The 27,808-nt window shown below is 43.6% G+C and overlaps 1 protein-coding gene across 2 annotated transcripts in view; it reads right to left on the reverse strand.

The window, feature by feature from the left end:
• PPP1R1C (protein phosphatase 1 regulatory inhibitor subunit 1C) overlaps positions 1 to 27,245 on the reverse strand; it is a 36,408-nt gene extending 9,163 nt beyond the window's left edge. The window contains exons 1-4 of one of the 2 annotated variants that reach the window (XM_033166994.1): positions 26,672 to 27,245; positions 23,548 to 23,605; positions 9,890 to 9,930; positions 7,126 to 7,197 (exon numbers count right to left, since the gene is read on the reverse strand). In XM_033166994.1, coding sequence (XP_033022885.1) covers positions 7,126 to 7,197; positions 9,890 to 9,930; positions 23,548 to 23,605; positions 26,672 to 26,752 — 252 coding nt within the window. In that variant the 5' untranslated portion in view covers positions 26,753 to 27,245. The remainder of the gene's footprint in view (positions 1 to 7,125; positions 7,198 to 9,889; positions 9,931 to 23,547; positions 23,606 to 26,671) is intronic. The other variant, XM_033166985.1, reaches the window with a different exon arrangement.
• Positions 27,246 to 27,808: the final 563 nt, after the last annotated feature.

The following is a 27,808-nucleotide window of genomic DNA, read 5'->3' on the forward strand; positions in this document are numbered from 1 at the left end:
ATATCCCGCTTTATCACTACCCAAAGTAGTCTCAAAGTGGCTAGCATTCTCCTTTCCCTTCCTCCCCCACAACAAACACTCTGTGAGGTGAGTGAGGCTGAGAGACTTCAGAGAAGTGTGACTAGCCCAAGGTCACCCAGCAGCTGCATGTGGAGGAGCAGAGACGCGAACCCAGTTCACCAGATTACAAGTCTCCTGCTCTTAACCACTACACCACACTGGAAAGACATAGGTACTAAGAAATAACTAGTGTTGTGATCCTATGGCCCCTGGGAGGGCATCCCAGCACCATAACATGCATGAGATCAGGAGAGAGAACACTCCAAACTTGGTGAGGGAGATCTATTGTTGCAATACCCCTCCCTGCCACCATGGGAATGTCTAGGTTCCTGACCCTATGGATCTTGGAGCCCAATGTTTGTAGAGTCAAAGAGGGAGTATGCTGGTATCTATTGGTGTCTCGAAGCTACTAACATGAGTTTGGCCAAACTGTGGGAGGCAGTGAAGGATAGGCGTGCCTGGCGTGCTCTGGTCCATGGGGTCACGAAGAGTCGGACACGACTGAATGACCGAACAACAACAAAATTGGAAAAGAACCAGGAAAAAGTTTGGAGTCAAAGAATTCAATGACCCAGGAGAATCGCACCCTAAATATGGTTTGCAGGTGACTGAAGAGAGCGAAATGCAGAAAATAACATTGTTTTGTAGATTTGTTTGTTCCCTTAAAAGGTACCAGGAGAAACAAATGATATAAATCAAGGCTGACAGATCTCAGAAATAACCCCACGAGTGCAGTAAAACAACCCTCTGCCTTTCTTACCAGCCTGCCAAAAATAACAGCCACCATTGTTCTCTTTTATTTCTCCCTGTAAAGCGTCCTTCCCGAAGATATATTTGCGGAGCCACTTGCAATAAACAGCAATGTCAAAAAAATAAATGTATACAGTCAACATAAATAAAGTGAGGATCATTCCATGGTGGAAACCAAATATTTATCTCAACACATGCTTGTATTTGTGCCTGGGTTTTGGATGGGAAGGGAGGCATGAAAAAAAAAAAAATCCCACGTACATTTATGGAAGAGGACTTATTTTAAAAACATGGGATTTGGGGTTTTGCTATGTGCTATGTTTGTAGTCAACACAATAGGGCAACAGAGGGTGATTAAATTAATTCCCATGTGAGCCAGAGGAGGAAATGTCATGGAAATCTCTCTCTCTCTCTCTCTCTCTCTCTCTCTCTCTCTCTCTCTCTCTCTGTGTGTGTGTGTGTGTCCACACGCATGGAGGACTTCTGCCTGGACATTTCAGTGAATACTGTAACATGTAGGGAAGCCTGGACAACAGAAGCTGCCCTGATTTATCCCATCTAAACGTCATAAATTGCAAAGGTGTCGAGTCCATGGCAAGTCATGTCTTGGGTGGAGGTTTTTTTTTTCGTATCTTTTTTATTAAAGCTTTTAAATGATACCGCAAGATAAAAAAAAACCCCAATCTGTATAAAAACAGAAGAAGAAGAAGAATAAAAACACACACAGAGATGAGCATGTATGGGGGGGATGACAACCCTTCTGTTGTGCTACTGTGTACCCTGTGCTTTTCTTGTGCAGACCTTTTTTAAATTTGGGGGTGTGGGGCAAAGTGTCTGTCAAGTTCAGTGGGAGTTCTATTTCTTAGTTTTTTATTTATACTTTTCAAATTTATAAATTTCATGAATTTTACAATCCATTTAACGTTTCAAAATCGGACTTCCTTCCCCCTCGTTCTGCGGTTCCCTAAATTTATTTTTTCATATCTTCTGCATATCCAAATTCATTTAACTTACGCATTTAATTATCTACTGTAAATATATACTCTTATAAAACTGCAGGTTATTGCAAAAATCCTGCTAATGTTTTTATCTGTTTACAATTTATCTGTAGATATTTGATAAACCATTTCTGTTCTTTTATAAAGAGTTTGTTATCTTGATTTCTCATTCTTCCGGTAAGTTTCGCCATTTCTGCATATTCCACAAGTTTTTGTATCCATTCTTCCTTTACTTGGGACTTCTGCTTCTTTCCATTTTGGGGCAAGTTCAGAGGAAGTTCAACTTATGTTATCCTTAGTTATTTTTTTTAAAATGTCTACAGGCACATGTCGCTCACATTTAGAGCAGATCTGAGGAAAGATCCACCAGTCAACAAAGGTTTGGGTTCTTTTGGGGGGCGGGGTAGGGAGGAGAGCAGAAATCATACTTCCTGTGCAATCCCCCTGTCAATCAATGTAGTATACTTGGGATAAGGGCTGCAATCCTAAACCTCACATAAGCAGAAAGAAAATTCACATATGAGCTCTCCGTTGCTGCCATGTTGCTTCCACGTGGCCACTCTGCTACTGGGCTGAGCAGCTCTATGAAGCACTGGGTTTGCAGGAGGAGCGGCAGATTAAATTAATGGACTATGCTGAAATGGCAAAACTTACGGGAGCAATAAGAAGCCAAGAGGAAAAATATTTTATTAAAGCCTGGGGGAACATATGTGGAAAATCTGAAAAGTTCTTGTCCACGTGTAAGTTCGTTAGCAGGATTAACTTAAAACCAAGCAGTTAAAATTAATGTTAAAGGGAAAACTAGGGAGTAATTAATAATTGGAATAATGAGAGAAATGCAGTGCTAAGAATTAAAAAATATAAGAAACCACAAAAGGGGTGTGGAGGGGAAGTCTAAATATATATGTTTGTTGGGGAAATATTGGATTTGTATGTTTTTAAAAAGAATAAGAAACTGAATATATATATATATGAGAGTGCTGGACTTCTGGGGAAACCGAAAATCCCACTTCGACTCTCAAGGAAGTCAAAGCTCTCGTGTCTGTCTCTTCTGCTAGTTCTGTGCCATTGGGTTATCGAGAGTCAGGAACAGGAAGTGCAAAAAAACACTCCTCAGATCCACTAGAGGGAGCCTTGTTACTAATAACAAGTTGTTTTGAAACCAGGCAGCGGGAATCCATTTTAAGAGTACTTGAGTGCTGTCATATATCAATGAAACAGAAAGTAATCTTGAAGCCTGAGCTCCTATATTTAACAAAACATTTAATCAGCTGTGTAAGTATCCTCTCTGCCTAGAGTACATCCACACAGAGCACAGAACTGGGGCAACTGGTCTGTGTTGTGTGGAGAAAGGGTTGAATTTCCTACACCTAATAAGCAATCCGTGAAAACGCTGCATATTGATAAAAAAAAATAACTTTTTCAGTTGGCATTAAATAGCAGCTGATAAACCTTTCAATTGCTTCATACTTTCCCACTCACTATTTTAAACACAAAGTTTATCGCTGGCTTTATTTTGTCAGCTTAAATCAGCAATCCAGTTCAAACCCAGCAGAATGAATTCAATCCATAGATCTCATTCCACTCACAGAGGTGTCCCTCCGTTCAGGAAGAGACAGTGTATGTTATCTCCGCCGAGTTAGCTTTAATCCACAGATTTGTGAATTTTTGTATCTACTGCTAGAATTACACCCGGTTCTTTTTCAGTTCAGGAACACAATGCCAAGGTGACCTCTGCTTCTGAAGGGAATCCTTTTGTTATCTGATGATGGCTGTAACTGATGCAAATTATTTCCTGGTTGGACAGAAGGCAACATGTTTGGGATTGTGCAAGCATCCTGCTAACCTAAGCCCATTGGTCCATCTAACTCATTATTGTCTACACTGAATGGCAGAAGCTCTTCAGAGTTTCAGGCAAGAACTATTCTCAGCCCTACCTAGAGAGACCATGGATTGAACCTGGTGCCTGCAAAGCATGGGCTCAACCATAGAGTTATTTCCCTTGCTTTTTTTGAAGTAAAAATCAGGGCCTTTAGCAGATGCGGCGCCGGGTGCAAATATCCTCCCAGTGCCCCTAAATTACCACGGATAGTGGGGGAGCGAAGCTACGCACTGCCAGCCATGGGGGGGGGGGCGCAACTCTCCCCCATGCCGCTGCAGGAGAGCAATCCCCGCAAAGGCTTGGGAGGGAAGCTGCATGCCCACCAGCCATATAGTTGACGGGGCGCCATTGGCGGGTGTGCAGGGAAATGGGAGGCCGCCAGCAAAGCTGCGTAGTTCCCCCACTCACTGGGGCACCCCTGAGAGGCTGGCGCCCTGGTGCAATGCACCACTAAGCCCTATGGGAAAGACGGCTCTGGTAAAAACAGGGTGCAATTAAAGGACAGGTAAGGATTGTTCCTGTTTTCTAAAGCATAATGTCACAAGGATGCTCATTAATACCCTTGAGAGACTAAGCTGCTGTGGAGGATGACAAATGAAGAGGTAGATGAGCGAAGCAAGATGGCATTCCTTCGTCATCTCCCTAATCTGAGCTTGTACAAGGGAGGAAAGGCTTGCAAAAATGCATATATAGGCTAAAATGCATACACAGAGAGAAACAGAACATGACAGATTTGTGCCTCCTTTAGTTTTTAGTGAATGCTGGCTTTGCAACACTTTGTCCCTTTAGCCACTAAATGTGGCTAGAAAGTCAACGATTGCAGCCACTGACAAATCTTGTTGGCTCAACATGACAGTCCAATTAGAATCTCCCGCTTTAAACTTTAGTGTTGTCATAGCCAATCCAGCTCAAATATTTATATGGATAACCCATCAAATGGGATTAAACATTGAATAATTTCCCCCTGAGTAAAACCAGTCCCAGCACACTCCTCGGGGGTAAAGGAATCCCCACAAAGGAGTAGCAGCCAACAATGCTATTGCCGTACCACCTTGACTGCTTTTCCCCCTGGGTAAATCTGGGGAACCTCAGGCCCAGCAGCCAAGTGTGGCCCTTAAGGGCCTTGGGACTCTTCCCCAGGCCAGGCCCCCTTCCCAGCCATGTTTGGCGCCTTTGCTTGAGTGTTTATACCTGGCTGGAATGTGTCTTTGAGCTCCGTTTGTGCTTCTTGCTTGACTAGATGGAGGATAAAGAGTAATGTGTGTGGAAACTGGCCTACTGTACAAAAGAGTGTGAGCCTGTGACCTAGATTCAAGAATTAAGTAGTTATAATAACAAAAGAGTGGCCCAAACCCAGATAATGCAACCAGGTAACTTGCCAGACAGGAGATAAACAATGCATTCAGATTTCTGTTGTAGACCGCCTTTTCTGTGATGTAGGTATGATGTATCTGGGGGGTGGTCTTGGGCTACAGCCCTTCTGTGATGTACACATGATGTTTCTGGGGGTGGTCTTGGACTCCAGGGCAGGCAATTTAAAATGTCTATATAAGGGCTTGTGCGCATAGCTCTGGGTCCTCTTCCTCTCTCCTGCGTGTGGGGGAGCACCCTGTTGTAACAGTGAATAAAGATCAGGCTTACTAGCAGCTTTGCTTCTCAATATTCTCTGGTTGGTCTCTGTTATTTTCTCCTACTGATAGAGAACCTACAAAAGGACTCTATATGGGCTCTTGGGTACCCCATAAGGGAAAAGGAGAAGTGTTTTTTTAAAAAACTTATATCACTAACACAGTGGCTTGACTTCACCCGTGGATGCGCACTCCATTGTCTCTCATGACAGACAGATGCCAACAGTGATGCCTCTGGTCCCACCCCTGCTGGCATGTGGCCCTGGAAGAATGCCCAGAAGGGAAAGTGCTGAGAAATGTTTCTCTCCTGCCTTAGTTCATGAACAAATCTTAAGCTCCCTCTGGGGTTAATGAAGGGAAGCTTGTGCATCGCCTAAGACTACCAGATCTTCCCAGCCTGCTGTTCCACATTAATCCATTCAGGTGCATTTCAAACATCTGAGACAGTGCTGGAAAGTGATTCCCTGACCTGGGTGTGCTTTACGGGCAGCAGGTTTTATCCCTGGCTCTGCACCAACACATCACAGTTTGCTCGTGCAATTGGCTCCTGTGTCTGTGTTTAATGGAGGGTTATCTGATAAGTGACCAGAACACAGGGGAAATGCTCCTGCGATGAGGAAATCCAAATCAAGAAGCGTCAGGATTCCCAATCTGCGATTTTGCTTACCACACAAGTGTGTGTATAAGCATCACTCGGGAGATGAGAACGACAGAGGCTCTTCAAATGGAGAGAGTGTCTCCCAACATCCATTAAGCACAGAAACATAAGCCTCACAAGGATCCTGTGTCGAACGGCTCTCTCGGCTGCTGTCTGCCTTGCTCTGGAGATAGCTCTGCAATCAATAGCACTCACATTGATTTTTCCAGTGCGCTGCATTCCAGTAAAACACACATACATAGCTGAGTAAGCCATTTCCTGCTAGAAGGGCGAGTGGATGATGCCTTGAAAAAAGTGTACAGGAAGGAAATCTGTTTTTTTGGGGGGTGGCGGTTATGCTGTCAGTCACACACTACTGTAGTATGATAATGATGTCGTGGGAAAGCTATATTGCAATATTTAAGCAGAGAGGAGACATTGCATAGAGTCTGGAGGGTCCATTTTTTAGCGGCAGAGGATTTAGAATAGGGATTGGTTGCTGAATATGGTCCCCGGGTCTTCCTTTATGGCCCCCAGAACTCTCCTCAAGTAATCCCACCCCACCCCCTGCAGATACATAGAATCATAGAATCATAGAGTTGGAAGAGACCACAAGGGCCATCCAGTCCAACCCCCTGCCAGGCAGGAAACACCATCAAAGCATTCCTGACAGATGGCTGTCAAGCCTCCGCTTAAAGACCTCCAAAGAAGGAGACTCCACCACACTCCTTGGCAGCAAATTCCACTGCTGAACAGCTCTTACTGTCAGGAACTTCTTCCTAATGTTTAGGTGGAATCTTCTTTCTTGTAGTTTGAATCCATTGCCCCATGTCTTCTTTTCTGGAGCAGCAGAAAACAACCTTTCACCCTCCTCTATATGACATCCTTTTATATATTTGAACATGGCTATCATATCACCCCTTAACCTTCTCTTCTCCAGGCTAAACATACCCAGATACAAGTGAAAGAGCAGTGTGCTGACAGTCTTTCAAAGGAGTTAGAGAAGCTGCAAGGTGTGTGGATCATGGCCATGTATCTTTTCCACTCCAGGTCATTATAAAGTTATCCTGTTAATGAGAGCCCAAGTTGGGAGTTGCCATTTAGTTTTTGGGTTTTGAGAGATGTCATGCACAACAAAACAGGCGTTATTAGCATGGCAAGAAACAGTACCTGCACAGTACCTTTCATGGCAGGAGGGGTATAGACACTCTGCTTCCTCTGCTTGGGAGAAGCATTCTGTGTCTAAGGATAGAAAAGAACGACATTTCAAGAAAACTAAGAGCAAAGCAATAAAGTCAGACAATAAACTAGAGACATTTCTTCCTATTTGAGGTTTTCTCATGGTACCCTGAATGCTTTATATTGATCGCTTAGTTACTAATATTGTTTGTCGACACCGCTTATTGATCCTGTGTTGACAATTATATTAGGTCTGAGCTCTTTAATTAAAAGGGTATGTTTGAAGCTAAAAGTACACACACACACACACACACACACAGAGAGAGAGAGAGAGAGAGAGAGAGAGAGAGAGATTTTGTGGGGACTGCTCTGAAACAGGATGATAGGATGATCACCCATTCAAAGTGAGAGTGCTCCTGATCTAAGAAGCCTATTTCACTCTCGATTGGCTCGGTGGTGTCACCATCACATAGTCAACTATGACAGGGTTGTAACGACATCATCTTTGTTTTGTGATCTCCAGTTGGCTAGGATCATTCTTCCCAGGAAAAAGAAGAGCAAGTTTAAATAAATTTTATGGGCTAGACATTGTCAAACTACAGTTGTTCCACCTGTTTCTGAATGGTTAAGGAAAATAACGGATATTAATCAAAAGGGGGGAGGGGGAAATGAATGAAACAATATGAAGATGAAATGTGGAGCCTAAAAATATAGCTTGGGATTTTGAAGGGAAGTGGATTCTTTTCAACTCTTGAGTATGTACCACATTTTATAGTCCATTACTTATTTTTTTATGTTGGAGATAATCATTAATTCAAAAAGCCTGACTACACTAGAAAAAAACATGCAATTGAATGATGTCAGTCTTGCAGCATTATAAAAGGTCTGCAAAGTTCACCCTCCTGTACTCCAACACAGTGAAATTGTAGAAGTTAGTACTATATTTAAATCTTCACTTAAAAAGCTTTACTCCATTTCCCTAGAGGCTTAGATCTAGTACGTAAGAAGTATATTTTTAACATACCTAGTCTAATCAATGAAGATTCAGTAGCTGTGTAAGCTGGCCTATAATATTTAAAGTGCTTCATAATAGTTTAAGGTAATGGATGGAAAGATGATATTTATGAATAAATTATTGGGTACATTCAGAGAGTGCTAATTATATTTATTGCATGATGGGATGTTGATGCTCTTCACTGAATGCTTTTAAATGTTTGGAGCTAAATCTTAAAGAGGGGGGGAATCAATAGTGTTCATTGCTATTTAAAGCAATGCTGGTTTGTCTGAATCTCCAGTGAAAACGAGAGAGATTCAGGGCATGGAGAAGGAGTGCACAAAGGTGGAAAAAATTCTCATCTCTGATTATGTTGGATATAATTTCCCTTATTTTCAAAGTTCAGATGCAAATGTAGGTAGGGAGCCAAAAATGGCACCATAAGAGGGAGATATCAGAAGCCTTGAGGAAACCCCAAGGTTTGTGCATATGTAATAAATCTAATCCCCCCCCCCCCGCCAGCCTAATAGGGGGAGGAGGGATGCTAAAAAATAGCCCAGTGAGGAGCGGGCATGCCCAGTGGCCATAATACTGACTGATGGAGGAAGGGAACGGAAAACTGTTAGCAAAAACATGGAAAGGGAGCCCTCCATGCTGCAGCATATGGTTGAAGTTCCCTCTTTAAATCTGAGTTTACACATTTAATATGAAACAAGTGATACTGAACTCCAAGGGACTCATAGTGTTAGAAAATACAATTAAGAGCACAGCTTTCCCACATATCTGACGGTTGTATTAAGAATTGGGTAATGCTTCGCTCTTACATCCAAAAAGGTATGAATGTGTAATAATCCTCTGCTGACAAAGAGCCCACAGCTCCGTGTTTTGCTATTCTCAGTGTGCCGTGTGACTGAAAGAATGCAAGTTCAAGGCAAGAACTCATGCAGAGATGCAGCAGGCAGCCTTCTCTGAAGATAGGCATCTGCATCAGGAGTGAATGAATGGGCCAGTCACCAGGTGAAATGAATCACTCCCAAAGGAGACTGAAGCAGCCAATTTAAGAGCAGTGGGTTATTAATGCTGCAATCCTATACACACTTACTTGAGAGTAAGTCCCACTGAATTTTAATAGGCCTTACTTCTCGTAGACTGCACTGTCAGAGACTTAACAGAGAGCAGCATTTTGGACCAATATCTGCAATTATTTTAATTAATATATTTTTGATTCACTTTCGCAGTTCTCTCTCTACACACCAGTTCATCCCTGAAGGAGCATCTTCACTCCCATCATTCAGCCCAGACACTGGAGTCCAGTTCTGAGGGCCTTCTGGCGGTTCCCTCACTGTGAGAAGCAAGGTTACAGGGAACCAGGCAGAGGGCCTTCTTGGTAGTGGCACCCACTATGTGGAACACCCCCCCCCATCAGATTTCAAGGAAATAAACAACTATCTGACTTTTAGAAGACATCTGAAGGCAGCCCTGTTTAGGGAAGTTTTTTAATGTTTGATGTTTTATCGTGTTTTTAATATTCTGTTGGGAGCCACCCAGAGTGGCTGGGGAAACCCGCCACATGGGCCGGGTATAAATAAATAAATTATTATTATTATTATTATTATTATTATTATTATTACACAGTTTAGGAAGTCTTGCTCAAGTCCACTGCAGGATAATCATAAGGGGGGGAAATAACATATTTCTGAATGTTTGTTAGACAGCAATTTATCAGCAATTTATCAATTTCTTAAAGCATAATGAACTTACATCATCTTGGGAGTTGTTGTTCATTCTCTTCTCATCTATTTCTATAAGACAGAAAAATACAATTAGGAGACTGCCAAGCTCCTATTTTCTAGACATAGCCCAACATGATAAGATACTGGAATTTAATACTGTCATAATCATTGTTGGCTGTGGTCTTCCAAAAGATCCTTTAGTTATACTGCTTGGGTACCTTAAAGGAGCTGTACCTCAAAAATATATTGAGATGAATACTCATTTGTTAATGGCAGCCTGCCAGGAATGGGGTGGCGGGAGAGAGTGGGGAGCTGACCTTCCCAGAATAGAAAAAAAAGGATACAGCCTATATGGCTAAACTAGTAAATATAGGAAGGACCAAAGAAGGCAATCAATGAGATAACAGGTTTGTCAAGAAATGGAGTACCAGTAATTTATAGTTGCTTACTACAGAAAAAGTCTTGAAGTGAATTATAAAAAAATAGACAAAAGAATAACAGAAAAGTCAAAAATTACAGTAAAACCACTGCAATCAGCCACAACATAGAAAAGCAAGCCTCTTCCCCCCCACACACACCCCAAATGAGTGACAAATTAGTATGAAGGTGTAGAAATGTGAGTGACAAACCCCACCCCCTCCTTCATTGCTCAAGACATAAGTTTCAAAATGAATCAAAACTGAAATGAATGGGCCTTCCTGTTCATGTCAAGTTTTCATTGGTTCAGAAATGAATGAAACTCTCCACCCCACCCCATCCTGCAAATAATTATGAATGGTAGTCATTGGCAATTTTTATGAAATGCTGCTTATTATATTATGCAAAATGTTTTAACCTGGAATACTCATTAAATTACAGTAAAAGTAGCCATATCTGCTACCTCAGAAGAACCCCTGACCATCACCAGGACTCTTGCTCTGAGCTCTCAGCGAAAGAAGGATATATGTGAGACCAATACTCTTTCTCCCTTACTTGCTCACACAAACACACAGCCTTAAGTTAAAATATTCATCTCATTAAACATTGGCTCAGTAGTTTATCACAGTGTTTTTCAACCTTTTTTGGGCAAAGGCACACTTGTTTCATGAAAAAAATCACGAGGCACACCACCATTAGAAAATGTTAAAAAATTTAACGCTGTGCCTATATTGACTATATATAAAGTAATTCTCTTGAAAAGGAATCAAATAAACACAATTTTTCCCACGGCACACCAGGCAACATCTCACGGCACACTAGTGTGCCGCGGAACAGTGGTTGAAAAACACTGGTTTATCACACTCTCTTCTCAAATTACCGAGTGTGTCTTCTTTTGTTTTCACCTATCAAAGGAGACTTTGCCACAGAGGTGCATGCAATTACATACAATCACCAATGAAAAAGGTCAGGATTGGGCCTACAGAGCATTAGCAAGGGGTCCCTGTAAACCGTAAAACTCATCAAAGAGCAATGCCCAGCTGCTATTGCAAAGGGGTAGCTAGAGGCTCTTTTTCATTATTACCCCTGCGCTGGGAAGGGACTAAGAACCTGATATTTCCGCAGCTTTTTACATACTAATCCACATCTAAATCATTGGTTAATCCTTTAGGGAACTTTAATGATGAGAACAGAAGAGGAAGTATGATTAATAACAGCAACACACACACACACACACACACACACACACACAGCACTGTAATAAAATAGGGAAAATGCTATCTCTTTGCCCCTTCTCCCCCGCCAGCCCCAATATTATGGCTCACAGCATTGGGTCCAAAGTCTAGCTGAGACTTGGCGCACCAACATAATTTGATGGCATTGATTTATGGAGGACACAATCACATCTCAAATCTTCTCACCCATGTTGGGTTTTTTTATTTCATTTTTTTAAGGCCCCACATATAATAGAATGATTTTCCTTTCCTTTCCTTTCCTCATAATAGCTTTCAAAAATGGCTTTGATCCTGTTTTGGAACTAGGTTGATGCCTCAAACGTAGCTTCTTTTAAATTGTTTGGAAGGAAATCTGAAAAAGTTGAATGTCCTTTTTGAACAAAATGTGCATAAAAAGACCTCAAAGTACAGCCAGCAAGTTTTCGGTTGATAAGCCTGGGCGTGAGGGAGTGGAACCAAATAAATTATAATCATGAACAACAATAACAAAAGAGATAACAGTATAGCTACATGGATTTCTATGCTACACACACACACACACACACAAAATATTCTAAAAAAGAGCGTTAATTAAACCATGGACATGAAAGCTGAGGCTCTCCAGGTGCTATTGGACAACACTGCCACCAACTCTATAGGGCCGAGTCCTCGGCTCCTTCAGTATTTTGGGGGAGTGGGCCCAGCCCCCTCAATCTTGAGGGGGTGCAGGAGGCTGAGCATGGAGCCAAGCATGGCGTGGCTTCAGTGGCCAGCTCCTTCTGAGCGCAAGAGAGGGGGAGCTGCTGGCTACTGAAACCATGACATGCTAGGCTCCACACTCGGCCTCCTCCTGGTGATGCAACATGTGCATGACATCATCACACATACACACACACAATGCGCTCCAGGTTCCCTCAATCTTGGGCACGAGTTGGCGCCTCTGTTGGACAACAGCCCCCATCCTCCCTGACAATTTGCCACGAGGGCTGAGCCTGATGGGAACTGGAGTCAAGCAATATCTGGAAGGCCACAAGTTCTCCATCCCTGATTTGTGTCAGTACTGGACCAAAGGCATCACCAGGGTCTATTAGTGAACCACTGGCTACATTCAAAAGAACCAACTGGTGCCTCCTGGTCAGGGCTGGGCCCCTCATAAGGCAAGGTGAGGTGACCACCTCAGGCAGCAGGATCACAGGAGCAGCAGAACTGGGTACTGAGATGTCTTAGGCCAGCCCCGCTCCTGGTTGCCAGGGTTCTTGTAAAGAAATGTGCCGACCAAATTGTTGGCCACCCTGGGCTCCCTTCCATCTGGCCAATTTTCCTTGTCACTTTTGAAAAGAGAAAGAAGCTGGAGTTGTCTGGAGACCATTCCTCCAAAAGCTACATTTTCCTGAATTCCTGGTGAAGGAGGATTGGTTGTTAAAACACTCTGGGAATCAATTGTAGCTTTCTAAGGGAAACGGAGGTCTCCTAACAACTCTCAGCACTCCTGATGTGATCACACCAGGTAGGAAATTCTTACCTATCTATATTAAAAAGTTCTTTAGTATTCTGCAAAAATAAGGAAGAATGTTGATTTTGGTAAACAAGTCACTCTCTTCTCAACAGCATTCCGTATTTGTGGAGCTACTCTGTGCCTCTGTAGAGATATTGCTTTACCTCATGATAAGAGGGACTCATAAGATAATAGAAGCAGTCTAGGTGCTTATCAGTCCCTGGCACCAAAGCTTTTAGGACTATTGTAACAGGAAGCTATCTGTATTGAAAATGATGTGTAAATAATTCCCTGGAATTGAGGTAGCTAGTTTCTATGGCGCTGCTCTGAATGGAGCGACAATCAGAGAAAGGATACAAGGTTCAGCTATGAAATTATCGAGCGTACTTTCAGATTGCTCCATTTACAAAAGCACCCGGACACACCCAGAGACAATCAAAAACCAATCTGTTGTTTAGAGGCTACAACACTGCAGCCTGTGGTAGAAATTTATGCCAGAGATGAATACAATGAAGGTATGAATTGCACCCGTTTTTGGACCAATGCATTGAGTCAAATGCAAAGTGCAGAACTATGAGATTGATTTTCATCACAGAAAAACAAATAAAACAAAGCAAGCTACAACCCTACAGGTTGCATAGGTTCAACAAAATGTCCCTGAGGCCTAAGTGCTAATAGGAGGTCTTGTTCCTTGAACACATCTCTCTCACACAAACAGTGACACCTCAAATAGTGTACAAGATGCTTTGCTTCTCAATATACTCTGGTTGGCCTCTGTTATTTTCTCCTGCTGATAGGGAACCCACTTATACGGTCTATAGAATATCCCATAAGGGAAAGGGAGCAGTTTTTCTTATAACAATACCATGATGCGCCCTGCCTAGCTTCATTTTAACACACAATGCAGTGTCCAGATCAAGTTTTATAAAATCAAAAATCAAAAAATCCTTCCAGTATCACCTTAGAGACCAACTAAATTTGTTCTTGGTATGAGCTTTCGTGTGCATGCACACTTCTTCAGATACACTGAAACAGAAGTCACCAGACCCTTATATATAGTGAGAGAGTGGGGAGGGGTATTACTCAGAAGGGTGGTGGGAATGGGTGATCAAGTTTGCGTATAAAGGGTGTCGGGTTCAATCCTAGTGAAAAGATTTCAGGAAACAAGACTGGGAGAATTCTTTGCCTGAGACTCAGGGGAGCCAGTGTCTGGCCTCAGTGGTTTGTCTCAGCAACGGAGACTCCCTTATCTTCTTTCTTCTATAAACACCCTTTTAATAACATTTGCTTTATAAATGAAAGGAAATGTGTTAACTAGTGGCTAAATATTAATGCCTCGGGTGGACATTTCCATTGTGCTTTATTTCATGTTGATGACGTCATGGGATAATGTCCCCCGTAACTGATCTTATCTTCTGCAAAGTCTCGTAAAGATAAAGAAGTTATAGGGAGTATAAATTGCAGCTAACACGCCAATTAGAAGCGCTCCGGCTTCCACGATCAATAAACCACCTACTGGGTAATTAAATTTAACGAAATAAATCAGCTAGCCGGAGAAAGGGAAAACAAAGTGAGATTGCTGAGATGAAGCTCTGATGTTGGGATGTGAGATACATCCCCACCCTGTTCTGTTTTGGAATCAACGACTCCCAAATACCAGCCACATTCAGACCTTACAAGTTTCTGCTTCTGATAGTGCCTTCTTTCCTACATTAACCCCTACAAGAGCAAAGCCTTTAAAATGAAATTCCTGACAAATTAAATCTGCTAGTACATCTTGAATGAAAACACCCACATACTGTTCACTGTTGCTATAGCTAGTAAGAATTATTCCAGCCTCTCCTAGGGAATATTGACATTACAGGGACTCAAGGAAGTGATTTTCTACTGTCATCATATACTCAAAGGATACATGATTGATGATCCATTTACAAAGACCATGTGTACAGGGGGTTTTTTGTGGGAGGGGTAATGGAGCAGAAAATTGGCAGAACCGCTGTTGCCCCTGATGACTGCCTTGGAGTTTTTAAGAAAATGATGGTGTTTGTTTCTATGGGTCCCGGAAGGGAAAGGGTATGTATAGGTTTCTTGATTTACTTTCTAATGGAGCTTACATATCCATGAATGGTCTAAACTTAAATTCTAAACTAGGGATGAGGGAACCTCAGGTTGGATCAGGGGCAAATGCAGCTCACCAAGTCTCCAAGGACCCTAATGTCGCAGACTGGTTGAACACAGAGGAATGATGGAAGGAACCAGCTAGGGAGCCCCCAAGGGAAGAAGGCTCAGAGCCAGGGGATTGGTGGTGGAACAACAATGAGTGGTCAGGAGAAGAGGAAGAAGACTGGGAAGAGGAGGTGTCAGAAGCTGAAGAGGTAACAGAGCTTAGTGAGCAGGAACAGTCTGTGGCAGAGAGCAGTCCAGAATCAGAGGCAGAAGTTGAAGCAGGAGAGGAGGGAGGCCGAGATGCAGAGATCAGGCTGGCTGGGGAAGAGGCACAGATGTCTCTCACTCCTGTTGCAACAAGCTGCCCTCCCCCTGGTCTCCAAGAACCAGGAGAGGCATGAAGAGGGCAAAAAAAAGAAATAAGCTTCACACAGGTGCAGTCTCAGATTGCTTGAGGAAAACCCTGGAGAGAAGGAGACTTAGGCATCTGTGGGGAGCTGGGGACTTCTGTCTTAGCAACTAATCCATAGGAACAAGACCTGCTGGAGATAAGTTGCTGTGCTCATTCAGCCTGACACTCCTTTGCAGAACCTGCTATTGCTACTATAGAATTAACTCCAACTTTCTTGGTGTGATTTGCTGTTGGTTTGCTCCTTTCACCTTCCCACAACACACCCCTTCCTGAGCTACATCACCTGCTGACCTTGCACCAAGCCTTCCTTGAGTGTTTTTATCTGACTAGAATGTGTCCTAGAACTGTGATAATGCCTCTTGCCTGCCTCGATGGATAGAGAGGGTTGTGTGAGTATGTAGAAACTAGCCCACCGTACAGAGATAACATTTGCATCTCTTCCTCTGCCTAATTTTCCCTATGGCCCTGTCCACTGCAAAGCACGTTGCCCCCCAGAAAGTTGCTCAGAAGGGAATGTGGCCATCAGGGTGAAAAAGGTTCCTCGTGTCTAGTCTAAATGAAGTGAATGGTGTAGAATTTCCTTGGTAACAATATCTGCAACTTGGGCATTTTGTATATGCACCACACATGTCAGCAAGGATAAGAAGACCATCAACAGAGCGTGGGAATTTATCAACAGACTGTGACTGGAGAAAGTAGGAAGGGTTGCTAATCACATCAGAAGCCTTCCAGATACGTTGAGAAATGGGGTTAAAAGTGAAAATTGAAAGTGTTGTCAAGCTGGCATGATGAAATCTGTAAATATTAAAATGCAGGAAGCCATGCGTAAGGAGTCTGCAACCAGCACAAATTCAGAATTTCTTTTTATTTTTTTAAAAAGCAACTATCTCTGTTGGAAAAGATGTGGTGTGTCAGATTCCCTGCACCAGAGGTTTTCAACCTTTTTGAGTCCACGGCTCCCTTAACCAACTATATTCTTTCTGCTGCACCCTGGTGGGGCTCAGGAGCCCAGTTATGTCAGCCCTTGCCTGCAGAGCTGGCAGCCTCTCACCCTTTTTCGAATACCCTCCTTTGTGGAGTGTTCCCTCAGCCTCCTCTCCTCTCCCCTCTCCTTAGAAGTTCTTCAGGCAGCTCCTGCTGCCGTCCCTGATCTCTGAGCTGCCCCCCCTTGCCCCAAAGAGAGGTGCCTCCCAGAGGCATCATTCACTTGTGGAGCCTGTAGCCAGGGCTGCTGCAACAAACAGCCATGCAAGCCTCTGGGAGGCAGAGATGCGAGAGGGCATCAGAGGAGGGGGGGGGGGAGAGAAAGAAAGAGGGACAGAGACCAGTGTTGCCCACAGCACTCCTGACCATCATTGAAGGCACCCCAGGATGCCACGGCACGCTGGTTGAAAACCACTGCCCTACACCATATACAGTGGGAGTGTCACAAAACAGACACAAACTGCTTTTTGCAGCAAGAATGACAACAACTACGCACTGGCAATGCCCACAGAAAGGACTGGCTGCAACCTGGTATGATAAAATTTGGAACCAACTCATAACAGACAAGTTAAGATGTCTCTGAGGACACACAGAGTATCAGATCAGCTTAAAAATAGTTGGGAGCGGTTCTTGAACTCTGCAGACAGGATAACGTCTGCTACATTCTAACACTGTTGAATTATTAGCCTATTGTACTGTAAATGGTAAAATATATTGTTTGTTGGATTCCTGCCTCCCCACCCCGCTGCTGCTTCTGCCATAGATTTTGCCCCACCACCAGCCAGCACTGATATGTGATATTTGACAGATGCTAGTCAATGCTGGATGCCACTACCATAATATGAGGAGCATACATGTGTGAACCAGCCCAGGGTGTTGTGCACATCCACCCTTCACAATAAACAAATCTGTACCAGCATCTCCAGGTGTGCATTCTGATTCAGTGCCATATCATTTAATCAAATATCCCCCCCCACACAGATATGACAGATTATAAGCCCTGAAATCAAGTTAAAATTAAACTTAAAAGTCAAACAATGAACTGCAAAAATTGTATAGTACAATTTTACTTCACATACAACCAGTATGTGGCTGTTCTTTTTAACTGATGTGTGGCTTTGCCCAGAGATTTTATGTCTAAGCCATAAGTACAAATTTGAAACTGAAAGCATCTGTTTTTGGTTTTCGCTAGCGGCCGGCCTGCTGTGCCAAAAGATGCAGCTCAGCTCTGTTGAAAATGAAGCTTGAAGTTACGTGATACATCTTTTAAAATAACAACCCTCACCACCATCCAGGGTCTTCTAAGAGTGCCTTCAGAAATACCACATAGGAAAGATTTTAAATATCACAGCCAGATGGTGAAATTAAGACATAATTTAGAAAACACTTTCCTCCCATTCGTTCTATGCCATTGTCCTCTGTAGTTGCAGCCGACCAGTTTGGGACCTGATCATGGCTGTAGCCAAGGGAGGGGCAGGGAGGGGCAGCTGCCCTCCCCCATCCATAAAAATCAATAAAAATACATAGCTAACTGAGGTTCTGCCTCCCCTAACAAAAGGTCTGTGTGACACCCCCCCCCCCACAAAAATCCTGGCTGTGCCTATGGACGTTATTACTTCCCAGATGACCCAAAATGCATCTAGGCTCCATGCTGCTCTCTGACTACGATCCCAGCTCCTTGCTACAGAGGATTCCAATAAACTGGATTTCAATGAGTTAAATACATGTATAACTGATCTGTAGAAAGGAGTTGATGAACTGAAAATAGAGATGATCTACATACTTTTGTAACCCAAGAAATTCTTCAATTAAAACGAAAAGAAACAAAAATTATTGCACCTGCAAATCTTCCATTGTAAAATAAAATGCGCTTGTGTGTGTGTGTAAGTATAAATGGGAGTATAATAAACTGCTCTTAACATCCCAGAAAGAACATCTTCCTTGCGCTTGTTTCTAAGATTGCCATATAGCGAGCCTTAAAAAAAAAGTGTCAACACAAACAGATTAGTCATAAACTCTGCCTGTGTTGCAATGCTTCTTCCACATCTGTTCTCGATAAAATTTGCTTCAGCACAGAAAAACTTTCCTAACAATGGAAATAATATTTTGGGTAGGAACCAAGGGGATATCCAGAAACCACCTGTTATATTTCAGACAGCTGATCTTTGGGATTTCTTGGAATAGTCTTAGGTGCTATTTTTTGAAATTCCATTCCTTGGAGCAGAGGAGGGATGAAGAAATAGTTTCCTGTGGGATCAAGGAGTCCTGGTCTTTCCTTGTCCCTGGAACCGGAATAAGCATTGCTAGATGGAAACTATCCCTTTTTAAATGATTTGTCTCTTTTACACAGGGAGGCTTGGGCACTTATTTTCTCATTGTGGCAACCTCACTCTTAACATTGTGGTGTAGGCTGCATTCCTAACCCCCATGTGTACCTAGGAGTAAAGTCCCATTGAATTCATCAGGGCTGACTTTTGAGTAGACATGATTCAGATAGCACTGTTAGAGGCTAACTAAAGCTCCAATGGCAGGAGTGTCCCATGAGCAAAGTTCTGTTCATGGGATGCTCCAGAAGCCGAAGGGGAAGGACCGCTTTCCCCTTGCCACTGCAGCCCCGTTGCCCATCAGCAATGTTCTCCAGAAGGTTGGTGGACCCTTCAGGACAGCATGAAAGGTGCTAGGGGCTGCAGGGGAAAGGGGAGATCTGCTCCACTGTTGTCCTCCAGTGGGAACCTAGTTCCCTCCACCTTTCCTCTGCGCCCATCATAGAAATGCTAAAGAAAAAAAGCCCCCTTCCACCATAGAAAGGAATGGGCTATAGCTTAATGGCAGCACATCTGCTTTGCATGCAGAAGGTCCCTCGTTCAATGCTCAACATCCCTAGGTAAGAACTGCAAATGTATCCCTTGTCTGATACTCAGGACAGATGCTGCTAGTCAATAGGCACAATATTGAGCTGGATGTAATAATGGTCTGACTCAGCACAAGGCAGCTTCCTATGATCCTAGAAATGTAAGTCTTCTGCCAGGCCCCAGCAGCAGGCTAATAAAATTCAAGGGAAGTTAGTAACTTTGTGTGAGCTTGTTCTCAAATCTGGGAGAAAATACTGTTCCTCTTCATCAGGTCAACAGCCAAACACATAACACACACACACACACACACACACACACACACGGGGGGGGGGAGAGAGAGAGATGAGGCATAGTAAAAGAAATAATAGCAAGACTTCCCAATATTGTTTGACAGCCATGTATCTCGGGGTGAGGAAAATGTTTTAGATGGGGGACCACATTCCACATTCCACCTGGAAGGCCCCTTGAGGCTCTAAAGTAAAACCGCTCATTGTATCCTACAATCAGCAGTACTCAGTTGTACCAAGGTGATTCCAAACTGTCCCTGTTTTGTGGAAGGGATCCAAGTGCATACCAGAACATCTGGTTCCTGCAATTCAAGTGGATTAAAATGCTCTGCCGCGCTAGTGCAACAAACCCATTTAAAAATAACCTGAAGTTTTTGGAGTTAGGAAAGTGAGGGGGGGGGGGAGAATGTACTGAAAATTGTTGGAAGGACGAATGAAAGGCATGTAAACACCAGCAAGCAAATCAGAATGAATGCTGGAGGAATGCTCATGGCTATATAAGTTCCCCTCAAACTAATCAAACTGAATGCTCAATAAAGATGAGACATAGTGTGACCACCACTAAGCTTTGCACAAGCAAATGAGGAGAAATGCTCAATAAGTAGGTCTTCTGGAGCAACCCTCCCTTCCCCACTTTTGCAGGGAAGGGAAGCCACCAATTGCTAAGTTCCGATATGGGCAGCATCACTGCAGATGCTCTTCCCCTGAATATTTAACTCTTTCTTTACACTTATTCCCTCCTATAAATATTTCCACTTAGAAAGCGCCACAGCTGATTGCATATTCCACGGCCAATAAGTGGGCCCACCATGCCTTGTCATTTAGCCATTTTTAAAGTGCAGAGGGAAACCTTCCAATCAATGTTTCGCCAGCACACTGAGCACATTTCTTGAAGCCAAATCCACTGCCAGTCTCTAAATCATTTAGTGTGTTCTGATGTTCAGCGACTCCTTGGAAGCAAAGGTGAGGGAAGTCAAGCAGGCTTCTCTGATCACTTCTGAGAAACTGCCATTAGATAAAAGATTATTTAGCTGGGGGCAACTGCTCTGCTTTCCATGCAGCCTTGGAAGAGGCTTGCTGATGATGATGTCAAGAATAATAGATTCCTATTACTCTTGGGATGAATGAAGTGCCCCTGGACACAACTCCCCAAATTCAAACATTTAACAGAGTGTGTGCGGTCTGGTAGGGTGGCAGAGCTTCTGCTGGAAGGGAAGAGAGGGTCAAATGTGATATTCTGCTTGTGCCTCTGCTTCAATCCTCCTTCCAGACAAACAGTGAAGCAGTGCCCCATCCACTCCTCCTACAGGAAACCTTTGCTTTAGATGGCTCTAGAGTTGTGTGGCTCCCCAGCAGTTTTTCAGAGCTCACTGGGAGTCCCCTGCACATGTGCACACTTCAAAAATTCTCAGAAGGGATGGAGCACATAGATGGAAGGTGAAATGCTTCTGAAAATATTTGCTTGGGGGGGGGGGTAAATACTTGAGAGAAAGAATTGGCAAAAAACCAGAGAGGCACTTTCCATCAGAACTCATGGTCCAAATGAGTCACGTCGGTCATTGTTCTGAACCTGAGTTGATCAGAACAAACTTCTGCTGCAATGTTGGAGCCACAAACTCGCATGAAATTGTGGCTCCCTTTCTCTTCCATACATAAACTGGGCAATTTCAAAAATTGCAGCCTTCCACTTCTGCGAAGGGCAAGATACAATCTCTCATTACTTGGTCTGATGTCATGCGAGTATACCAATCATGTGAGCAGAGTTTATGCATCTGAGAATTTATGCCCTACCTGCCTGATGCGCATGCATTATGCAGGGCATCTTGGGGGAATCAGCCACCACTCAGGGCAATGCAGTTGCATACTGAGTTGTGCAGCTGTGCATCAATTCTCTCTCTCTCTCTCTCTCTCTCTCTCTCTCTCTCTCTCTCTCTCTCTCTCTCTCTCTCTCTCTCTCTCTCTCTCACCGCCCTGTTAAAGCAGAGAAGCAGCCTCACTTGTATAAATAAGATTTCTTCTGGCAAATGAAGGCCATTTGTTTCAAAGTGAAGACAATTAAAATGCCCTGTTGTTTTGTTGTTCACCTAATATGAAACATTGCTTACTGCCTATGCCAGAACAACTGGGCTGGGTGGGGGAGGAACCCCTCTGTAGTCTAATATTGCTTAATGGATATTAAATGCTGCAATGCTTTTACAGAAAATGGAAAAGGAGCATCAGTAACAGAGAGGGGGTGGGTAATTTTCAAATAGCTTTTAAATGGTCAGCGGTGGACATTGATTGGGAAACCTGTCAATGGCATTGCTTTGAGCGCCCATTAACAGTGTGTGGAACTAAATTTGGATTGTCCACAAGCTGCTGCATGCCACAGATGGAAAGAGTCATGCAGTAACACATTAAAGGCCGCTCTACATTATAGCTTCAGGCAGAGCTATCAGCAGATGCAGACATCAAACTCCCAAACAGAAAGCTGGAATCCCCTGAAGCATGAGCCTGTTTGTTTTGTAAAGTCTCATTTGTTCATCTTTAGATATGTGATACTTCATCATATGCTCCAGCAAATGTTTTCAGGGGTGCATCCGTAGGTGGGCATTTTTGAAATGAGCTGCAGTGCAGTATTCTGTCATTACTGTTATTTTCCAACTTTAGGGGTGAGTGAGATTGGAATGGAGTACCTTGGGAAAGGGCATGGCTGGCACGCAGGCAGGCTGGCTGGCTAGAACCCAGAAGGGGAACCATCTACACTACAACAACTCCTTGCAGGTCTCACTTTGTACCATCGTCCTTTTTATAGTGCAGCATCTGAATAGCGTTTGAAATGCTTCACATATATTCTCCACTTGTAATCCTTACATGAAATAATGCAAAATAACAAGAACAATAAAAGCAGGAGTGGTGGTGGAGAAGAGTTTGGCCAAAGACATGATGAAAGTGGATAGTTTGACTTCTTCTCTGGAAGTCTGGTAAAAAGAGCCAGCTCTGCTATCCCATTGGTAGCCAGTCCAGATGTTTTGGACTACAAGGCCCATCACACAACTTCCTGACCATTGACAATGCTGCCTGAGGCTGATGGGAATTAGAATCCAAATCATCTGCATGGCCCCGTGGTTTGCTACCCCTGATCTAAGGCTTCCATGGTTTTCAAAGTAACAGGTTAGCTAGCTAATTTAAGTAACAGCGGAACAGATTGAATACATACATGTCTCTCTCAGCCCTTGTCAGGAGACATGCATTCCAGGGAGTTGGACTCCTTTGGGTCCTTTCCAGCTCTGCAGTTCCATGTTTCTATGTGTTAGTCTTCTGCAGCTGGTGATGCTTTTTGAGTCCTCTTCATAGGATGGAAAGAGCCTGGCAAGGCTGCTCCCCGATGTTCAGACGCCAGGCTAGGATCCATGGATAACCCTGTCCCCACTTGGAGCAAACACATTGCATTGTGTGACTCCTCTGCAAAAACGCCCATAGGATCGGGATTTGGAGAGCCCTCAGGCATGACACCCTCAATGTGTCCTCCCAACCTTGCAGAATCCGCACATGGAAACCAAGATCTTCTTAGGTACTCTGTGCAAAGTGGACATGGTGGCATTGCTATGTAGGTTCTCTGCAGGTCCTGGAAAATGCCCAACTTTGCACCTCCCTGAAACCAACCCTATGTAGGATCTCAGAGTCGATTACCCTCTGGTGTCCACAAGCAGTGGGGTGGAGAAGCACAAGAGAGGTGCTGCTTTTCATGCCCATAGTTTGCCATAGTGCTGTAATTGTTTTTCAGTTTCTAACGCCCACCCCCTCGGCCAATAGAATTATTCAATATAGTCATATTGTGCTGATACCCCAGGACTTAGAAGCTGCAGGATTCACTTACCAGGAGGCGAATCAGTCATAATTACTAATGATGCTGGCGTGGGCCTTCTTTTCCTGATCTGTGGAAAATATAGGTGCAAGCAGATTTATTAAATGATGGCCACATCCCTCAATCTAGAATACTAGCACAAACTGCCAAACTATTTGTACCTAACATAGGGAAGCCAAAAATCATTCAAACTATTGGGTTGCAGATGATCAAAAATAGAACACTTCCCATGTCTGGTCACTCTTTCCATCTCTGAAAGCTAATACGCCCATTTTGAATTTGCACTGATGCAGTTCCATTTGCTTCATTAGGCTGGATTTGAAATCTGTAAAGACTGCAATGAGCATGGTCCAATGACCAGGTTGCTTTAATCAAAGAGGGCGGACATAGGTCAAGGATCTCTGGAAGCAGTATGAAAATCTGGAGCCTTGTGCTGCTTCCAGCATGGCCAGTTCCTCATCCCAAGTGTGCACCCCAGAATCCTCAGGAAATCCTAAGGTGCGCTTTCAGTTTGTGCTTCTGCCTCACCTAAGGTGACAATAAGACTTGAGTCAGGCCTGTCCAGTAAATCTCAGCCTAACGATAACAGACCTTCCAAGTGTCCCTATTTTCCAGGGACAGTCGCGGATTTACAGAAGCCATCCTGGTTTCTGATTTGATCCCAGAATGTCCCGCCTATTTTCATCAGAGAAATGTTGGAGGGAGTTATGCAACCTCCGAGTCAAGGAGATAAGTAATGACACAACCTTTAGAAGACATCCGAAGGCAGCGCTGTATAGGGAAGTTTATTTAATGTTTAATGTTTTATTATGTTTTTATGTATGTTGGAAGCTGCCCAGAGTGGCTGGGGCAATCCAATCAGATGGACAAGGTATGATGATGATGATGATGATGCAATAGGATGTCTCTATTTTAATCAGAGAGATGTTGGAGGATATGCAATCATGTCTGTTCCACAAACCCAGACATTGATATCGGTACAATAGAAAATGTTGAAATGTTTTATTTTATACTGAATGACCTAAAGCTCTTATATAATGGGACAAGATGTGTACTTGGAGCTTATCCCTGGAAACAGAACGAAATCATGGGCATTTGGCACACAGAAATGCGATGCGGGGATTTTTAGAACAGAAAAGCCTGTTCCATGAGCACAACAGGGAGTGGGAACAAGAAGGCGTATCAGACTTTTCTTCATCCCTCATCCTGCATGACAAACTGCTTTGGATATGGAGGGATGTTTCAAAAGCAGTTTGCGATAGTGACATGGGAGGTCAAGAGTTTTTTAAAAGGTGGTGGGTGGTGGTGGTCAGAAGTCTACTGTTCAAGCATGAGTCCCTTGCAACTTGGGATTCCATCCTGCAATGACACTGGAGCAGGGAACCAGCATGCTGGTCCACTAGCATCCGCACGGCCTCTCATCTTCAGCATTCATTTGCCAATGGAGAAAGGCTATTGGTAGGTAATGAGGATAGTGCTTTATTTCATCATCTCGTCTGCTATCAGAGACCATTTGGGGATGCTTTACAGCAGGGTTTCCCAAACTTGGGTCTCCGACTGTTTTTGGACTACATCTCCCATCATCCCTAGCTAGCAGGACCAGTGGGGATGATGGGAGTTGTAGTCCAAAAACAGGTGGAGATCCGAGTTTGAGAAATCCTGTTTTAGAGGAAACTCAGGCCCTTGGCCTACTTTCTTGCCTGCAGCCTGCAAAGATGGATGAATAGTAAGCACACACAGAGTGGTGGGGTGGCAAAGAGAGAATGAATGTACTATATAAAATCCTGCCACCACTGTTTTTTGGGGCTTTTGGCTCCACCCAATGTTGCTTACAGCCCCCAAATGTCTTTTCCCAAGGGTCAGTAGGAAAAAGTTCCCCACTTCTGCTATATGGGATGTGTACACCGGACAGCACAGGGAGATGGCGCAGTAGTATATTGCCTAGGTTCTAGCAATATCCTTGCCCAGAAACAGTGAGATAAATCAAGCAATCATGGGAATGAGATATTTAACATTTGTAATAGAATTAAATGAAGGGCACAGTCCTTTATCTGTAGCAGGCATGACCCACCTTGATTCAATGGGAAATGTCGCTCAGATGATGACTTCAGATTTTCACCCTCAGTGCAATATAATATTTTCAATGTTATACATTAGTCAAGATCATGAACAGTTATGTTGTATTTTTTTTGGAAGGTCTTGCTCTTGATAATGTCTTTGCCAGTGATGAGGAGACAGCACACTCTAAGCAGCCAGAGAGATGAACTTCATCAGACTGTCAATTTAATTCACTATCTCTTTATTTTCTAATGTTTTGCATTGTTACAGAGGGCCAAAGGTCAGCTCAGAGAACAGATGTATTCCAAAATATAAGTAAATCCTTGCCTGTTCCCTCTGCACATGTACACATGCGCATATATCCAGTGCTTTTTTCTATTAAAAATAAATAAATGTTTAGGGGTACTCTCATTTTCCTATTCATATTGAAATACTGCCCCTCAATGAGGCCAAACTTAGATTCACAAAATGTTTAGGGGTATGCGTACCCCTGCGTACCCCTAGAAAAAAGCACTTTAAGTGTGTGTGTGTATACACATATAAACACACACTCGGAGAGAGTTGTATTTAAAACAGGAGCTTATCTTTTTAAAGCCTTATTTAGTCAAGATTGAAGAGACCCCAACATCTTTTTAAAAAGCCTTTCAACTTTCTTACTTGAATAATTATCCACTTGATCTGTTGACATCTATCTATTTCAACACCCACCTAGCTATGTTTGTTTAACAGAGATAGATATCATTTTAAGTAATTCCATCTGTCCATCCATCCATCCGTCCATCCATCTGTCTATCTAGTGGCATAGAAACACTGATAAAAAGACACACTATTGCTACTGGAAAGCATCTGTTCTTAAGGAATGAAGACAGCAAATGTTTGCTCTGAAAAAATGGGTGTGAATGTCACCCGGAGCATCCGAAAGGACAAACCCTCCTCCTCCGTCCTGTCAGTGCTGGGACACTTTGTGGGATTCCCTAGCTGAAGCTGAGTCGGAGTTACATTTTCTGATCTGGCAACAACGCCCTCTCAGCCCCTTCCCCCGCCACCTAGACAGGGAGAGAAGATGAAACTAGCTTACCTGTTCAGCTGCTTCAGGGTCTATTTGACTCTGAAATAACGGCACAGCAAACTGTATCTTTTTGGGGCTGTTTGGCTCCATGGCAGCAATCAGGATGCAGAAGAGAAGAGAAGAGAGCCCCAAACTGCCTGAGAGGAGAAGCAGACAGTTGTTCCTGCGATTATCCTCTGGCACGCTCCCTGAAGCTGCGCCAAGCAGTCCTTAATAACAGCAGTTAATTCCCCGAGTTAGCAAGCAGAGCTGCCCTGGGTTGAGAAACTCCCCGATTCCACATCCACAGCAATGGAGCAACTACTGTATTCCTCCTCCGGCCCTTCAAATCTTCGCCGCACGGAGCTGAAAGGAACAATAAGCTAATTGTGTGCCGATTCCCTTCTGCATATGCCAAGCGTTCACTCAGAAGCTAATTGAAAATGCAATACTAGCCTGGCTTGGCCTGGTGCCCTGGGATTTGAAAGAGAGGATCTCTCCGCTGTACATTACTAGCTGGCTGCACCAAAGTGCCGGGTAAGCGCCCTTCGGAGTCTTGCTGATGGCTTGTGAATTATTGATAGGCACAGAGATCAGGATGTTTTCAGGGCTGAGGTGTGGAGGTGGCCAGCCCTGGGAACAGGTGGGGTGTAGTCAGCCGGCCCCCTTAGAAGTATTCACAGAACCCCCTCTTTTTGCATCCTCACCTACTTGGACTGCCAGTTCTTCTGGGCTGAATTTTACCTGCTCGCACCTCCGGATTCTGGTTCCCAAACTACAGAGCAACAACAACAGCAGCAACAACAACAACAACAACAAAAACTTTTGACCAGAAATATCTTTTTGGTTATTTCCCTACTTTTATATATAGATGGGGCTCCTCAACTTGGGAAGGTAGCCCATCTAGCAGAACTGTGATCCTAAACCTCTGCTGTCTTTTGGAGGAGAAGAAGAAGAAGAAGAAGAAGAAGAAGAAGAAGAAGAAGAAGAAGAAGAAGAAGAAGTGTTTGGACTTGATATCCCGCCTTTCACTCCCCGTAAGGAGTCTCAAAGTGGCTAACATTCTCCTTTCCCTTCCCCCCCACAACAAACACTCTGTGAGGTGAGTGGGGCTGAGAGACTTCAGAGAAGTGTGACTAGCCCAAGGTCACCCAGCAACTACATGTG

This window comes from Lacerta agilis, chromosome 1 (genome assembly GCF_009819535.1).
Source record: "Lacerta agilis isolate rLacAgi1 chromosome 1, rLacAgi1.pri, whole genome shotgun sequence".
In the NCBI taxonomy this organism is placed as follows: domain Eukaryota; kingdom Metazoa; phylum Chordata; class Lepidosauria; order Squamata; family Lacertidae; genus Lacerta; species Lacerta agilis.